At 54.6% G+C, this 5,528-nt stretch overlaps 1 protein-coding gene across 1 annotated transcript; it reads left to right on the plus strand.

Annotated features, from left to right (window-relative positions):
• The first annotated feature begins 823 nt into the window (after positions 1–823).
• Su(H) (recombining binding protein suppressor of hairless) lies at positions 824–4,479 on the plus strand. Its single transcript, XM_084578447.1, has one exon. It carries the CDS (start codon positions 1,193–1,195, stop codon positions 2,978–2,980), a length of 1,788 nt encoding a protein of 595 aa, XP_084434573.1. The 5' UTR covers positions 824–1,192; the 3' UTR covers positions 2,981–4,479.
• The last annotated feature ends 1,049 nt before the right edge of the window (positions 4,480–5,528 follow it).

Here is a 5,528-nt window from a genome sequence, read left to right on the forward strand (position 1 = left end):
ACGACCACCTCCCGACTACCGGCTCCTAGAGCTCTCAAAGCGCGAGGCGGGCAACAAAAGGCGGGCGCAGAGTGCCGAGTAGTGGGAGACGTGTAAAACACGGCCCTCCCCTCCGCACTCGCGCCTTCTTCCCAATTTGAGCCAGAGACGTCCTCCGCTGGCCACGAAGGATGCGTGCACGAGTCCGTCCCGGGGTCCGCCGCGGGAAAAAGAACTGCGTGGTTCTAAGCAAGCAAAAATAAAAGCCGAAGCAAACGAGGAGGGAATCCTCTGGGAATGAACACCTCTTTTTCCCACCACCTCCGGTGGACGACGGTCGGCGCACGCCAGCGCGCGCGAGGCGGAGGGGGAGGGCTGCCGTGAGTACTACTGCGCCCGCGTATGCGCGCGCGGCCGGCCGCAACGACGGCAGCCCTTTCCGCGCCGCCGCCGGGGTCCTGGGAACGAAAAAGGGCCGCCAGTCCCGAGCTGCCGATCTGCTTCGGCCGCCAAGCCGCCGGCTGGCGAGTCTCCCACGAAGGACCTCCTCCCCAACGCGCCCTCCTCGCCACGCGAGAAGGAGAGAGTGCCGTTCCGGTTAGCGCTGCCACCCCCTAAAGAGAAGCGCGCGCGCGTCGTCTGCTTGTGCTCAATGTCTTGCGAGCGATTATACCAGCCGTACAGAGAATGCGGCGATCAAAACCTGAAATGAGACAGAGATTATGCGTTTCTTACTAAAGTCTACGCCCATCCAAGTCCAACAAGGTGCGCAGAATCAGCAGTGTAAAAGGTAAAAAAGAGCCGCCGGCGCGCTGCGGTAGCGACGGGATGGCAAGCGGAAGTGAAAAAGAGGGAGAGAAATCGGCGGAGTCAGGGGGTGCAGCAACCTGACGGGAACAGCGCGGCCAGCCATTGTTTCCCACGATGTTTGCTGAGAATCTGCGGATTCCCACGGTGACTCGTGGCGGCCCGATCCGCGCCGTAGTGGCCGTGCGTCGCCAGTGCAGCGCGTGCAGCCCAACGACAGAGACGCCGGAGCGGCCAGTCGCGTCGCCGATGTTGTGCCGCCAGCGCCCCGCCGCCCCGATCGGCAGCCCCCCGCACGTCAGGTAGGCCGCGGCGATGCGACGTGCCCCGATCAGCGACTGCGCGCGGTAGCGGCGTCTGGCCGCGTGTTGTGTTGTGTTGTGTTGTGCTCGTGGGCGACGCTGCCATGAGTGACGTGTATCTCAGCGAGGAACAGTACGCGGGCTACCACCCGGCGCCGCAGAGCAACTATTCGTCACCGCACGACGACGGCTCGTACGCGGGCATGGCCGGCTACGGCGACTACGGCCGCGGCGGCGGCGATCTGCTCATGGAGCTGGGCGGGCAGCCCGTGGACATGACAAGCCCCCCTCCGCGCGGCGCCTACTTCAAGGGCGGCGGCGGCGTACCAGAGCCCAGCGCGCTGCTGGGTTCGGTGGCCAAGGGGCCCGGGCCCCCGCCGGCACCGCAGGGCTCTCCGCACCTGGGTCTGCAAGCTCCGCGCGCACAGCTGCCCCCGAGCCCCGTGGCGAGTCCAGTGGCGGCGGCCGGCGAGTGCCGACTGTCGCGCGACGCGATGGACCGCTACCTGCGCGAGCGCGGCGACATGGTGCTCGTCATCCTGCACGCCAAGGTCGCCCAGAAGTCGTACGGAAACGAGAAGCGGTTCTTCTGCCCGCCTCCGTGCGTCTACCTGCTGGGCGACGGCTGGCAGCGCAAGCGCGAGCAGCTCCTGCGTGCCGGCGAGTCGGAGCAGGGCGCCCAGCTGTGCGCCTTCATCGGCATCGGCAACTCGGACCAAGACATGCAGCAGCTGGACTTTGGCGGCAAGAGCTACTGCGCCGCCAAGACGCTCTTCATCAGCGACTCGGACAAGCGCAAGCACTTCATGCTCTCCGTCAAACTGTTCCACGGCAACGGCGAGGACGTGGGCGTCTTCCAGAGCAAGCGCATCAAGGTCATCTCCAAGCCGAGCAAGAAGAAGCAGTCGCTGAAGAACGCCGACCTGTGCATCGCCTCGGGCACCCGGGTGGCGCTCTTCAACCGGCTGCGCTCGCAGACTGTGAGCACACGCTACCTGCACGTCGACGGCGGCAACTTTCACGCCAGCTCGAGTCAGTGGGGGGCCTTCACCATCCATCTGCTGGACGACAACGAGTCCGAGGCCGAGGAGTTCACGGTTCGCGACGGCTACATCCACTACGGTTCGACGGTCAAGCTGGTCTGCTCGGTGACCGGCATGGCGCTGCCAAGGCTCGTCATACGCAAAGTGGACAAGCAGAACGCCTTCCTGGACGCCGACGACCCGGTGTCACAGCTGCACAAGTGCGCCTTCTACATGAAGGACACGGAGCGCATGTACCTCTGTCTGTCGCAGGAGAAGATCATCCAGTTCCAGGCGACGCCTTGTCCCAAGGAGCCCAACAAAGAGATGATCAATGACGGCGCATCGTGGACCATCATCAGCACGGACAAGGCCGAGTACACCTTCTACGAGGGCGCGGGACCTGTGCGCGGGCCTGTCACACCGGTGCCAGTGGTCAACAGCCTGCATCTGAATGGCGGTGGCGACGTGGCAATGCTCGAGCTGACCGGTGAGAACTTCGCAGCCAACCTGCGTGTATGGTTCGGCAACGTCGAGGCCGAGACCATGTATCGGTGCGCTGAGTGCCTCCTGTGTGTAGTGCCTGACATCTCGGCCTTCCGTGAGGGCTGGCAGTGGGTGCGCCAGCCAACGCAGGTGCCCGTCTCGCTCGTCCGCTCCGATGGCGTCGTCTATGCCACTGGCCTCACATTCACCTACACACCCGAACCTGGACCGCGACATTCGGGGCCATACCAGGCGCTCGTGCACGAGATCCTGCGGCCCGCTAACGCACGCACCCACCCGCCTGCACCCGAGGACCACGGTGTTGGGGGCTACCATGCCGCCATGGGAGGAGGACATTATGGACACCACCAGAACATGTCCTGAGTGGCGTAAGTTGTGTGGCCCGATGGATCACCCACTTGCACGCACCTCAGGCCCTGATGTTTCCCGATAATGCATGAATCTCCGTGCCTCTTGTGCGAGCACTCGTGGCAGAAGAAGCGCCATTTGACACGTTTACGTGCACATTCTCGGAAACTTTGTGGCCTCAGTTGGGCACAAGTATGAGTTTTGGTAGTGTGGGCCCGCTACATTGTGTAAAGTTGAAAAACAAATTACTCGCCGTTTCCCGAGCTTTGGACTTGTCACATGAATATGTGTGTGTTGGGTTGCAGGACTGTTAAAGGATGATGTGTGTCGCACAGTGGTCAGTGCTGAAAGTGTGAGGACTGCAGTCGCAGCATGATTTCCACCCAGCCGAAGGTGCGTGGCACGCAGAACTTGCCAAGCAATAGTTGCAAGAGCCCTACAGGTTGCAATTCTGTCATCTGGGAAAGTTGCTTGCCAAAACTATGTTGTGTTTTTTTCACATCCTTATGGGATGACTCAGCTTTAACAAACACAGTGTCATACTGCTTGTGTCTAGCATAACACTCAACATATGTGGCAGGTGGCTGTGTGCAAGGAACTTGGTTACTGCGTTTATTTTCTTTTGTGCAGGAGAAGTTCTGGGTACAAAAACTATTTATTTTTCTTTCATGCTTTATGAAACTTCTATTGCTATTCTTACTGAATTGGCCTCATACAATGGTATGGGATTGCATTTTGTTAATGCATTTATAGTGAGACACAGGGAACTAATGTTGTAGGCCAAACTTGCGAACAAATATATTTTTTCTCAGCAGTGCCTCCAAGCTTGTTACTGTAATGGTTAACACTTGTCGGGGTAAATTAATGAATGTCCCGGCCATGTGGTACTGACTTTTACTGCTCCGAACTTGTGCTCTCTCTCCAAATCGAAGGATGTTTTTTTTTTTCTTTCCTGCTCGTGGTTCAGTCCATGGAGGTGGTCAGACAGCCACTGCTACAATTCTTGGAGAGAATGCTCCTTGGAACAGCTTATCTCCGAACTTGCACAGCCATGTGCATGACTGGTTAGAGCACTAAAGCAGTGCTCTGTGGAGCAAATAAAATTTAAAGTTCAGCACAAGTGCTTGGTTTCATGGAGCAGTAATGCCCCTAAAATCAGTTATCTTAATCGAAATTGTTTTGCCCATAAGTGTGTCTATTAAAAAATTGTGCTATAATTTTGCCTTTTTCGTTCTTCAGAAGAGCACTCTAGACTATCCCGCTCTTAACTGCACTTTGCATTAAAACAAAATTTGCCTTTGCGTGAGCTGCACATCCAAATTACCTTTAATGACTGCGTACAGCTTTGTACATGGCCAAAACTGCCTGTCTCTTCCTACCTTTATTGAGATTAATAAATTCCTGTGCAATATTCAAAGCATTATATGTAAAAGGATAGATGAACACCGTCCGCACACTATTCGGCTGTGATCCTAGGTACCTGCAGTGGTTACTGAACCTAAATCTTTGCCACATGAGCATTGGCTAACTGCATGTGTGCGTGCTGGCATGCAAACGCTTGTATTGTACAGAAACGCAAGTAGAATCAAGAACGTAGCCAGGGGCAGTTTGCACAGCATCAGCAATGTCACAGGTTGTTGCGCCAGATGTGTACCAGAATAGCTTCCCGACCTACCAGCCTAGTGGCATTCCTACATGAGTGTTTTCATACATTCTTTTACTGCTTGGATTCAACCGCTTCATTTCTGATTCTGAGGTGATTATTAGGGGTGTGCTCTGATTACAATCAGGTCACTTCTGTTCCAATCTTATTTACCATAGGTTTAAGTTTAGTTGTCCCTTGTGGTTGCATAAAAGAGGCACCTGCTTTGAGCACCAGCTGAGAGGAGGGTGTATTGCAACTTAGTGTAAGTGTATTTCTAATCTGTGCTCAAATTGACAAGCAGTTTCATGCTGCTGAGATTGACTGCTGTGAGGTATAGTAAAACACACAAGTGGTATTTTTAAGTGCTCAAGCACTGGTGCAATGCATTCGGCAGTGAAGTGAAAATGCATTTACACAACACTTTAACATTCACTTGTTGGTTTCAATGAGAATAACTTTCATCGCGAAGTTGGCTTAGTCTTTTTTTTTTATTTTTTTGCCTGCAGTGCTAGAAGGCATAGACAGCCATCAACATTAAAAAAATATACATTAAACGATATCTAGCACAGTTTGTTGCTTTTTTTTTTTTTTTTTTGTCGAGACATTTTTTCTAGTACCTTGGTGGAGTCTAAAGGGAACACAAGCTCTTTTCTCAGGGTATGAGGGCATATTGCTTTAAAGCGCGGGCACACTTTCGTCATGGCCTGGCATCTTTTTCGATTAGCGAGATGTAACAGTGGAAAGAATGGCCCTTGCAAGCAAAACAGCACGCAATTTGCAGCGCCCATGTTCAGGTATTATGTAGTATGCTTCTTTACCACTTGAACTAGTCCTGCGTTTCTACATACATTACGAGTAACTCGGTGTGACCAATGTATTCATGGAGCTTTTCCGAATGGTGGAAAGACCACTTTCACG

This window comes from Amblyomma maculatum, chromosome 9 (genome assembly GCF_055883805.1).
Source record: "Amblyomma maculatum isolate TAMU_Amacu chromosome 9, ASM5588380v1, whole genome shotgun sequence".
Classification (NCBI taxonomy): domain Eukaryota; kingdom Metazoa; phylum Arthropoda; class Arachnida; order Ixodida; family Ixodidae; genus Amblyomma; species Amblyomma maculatum.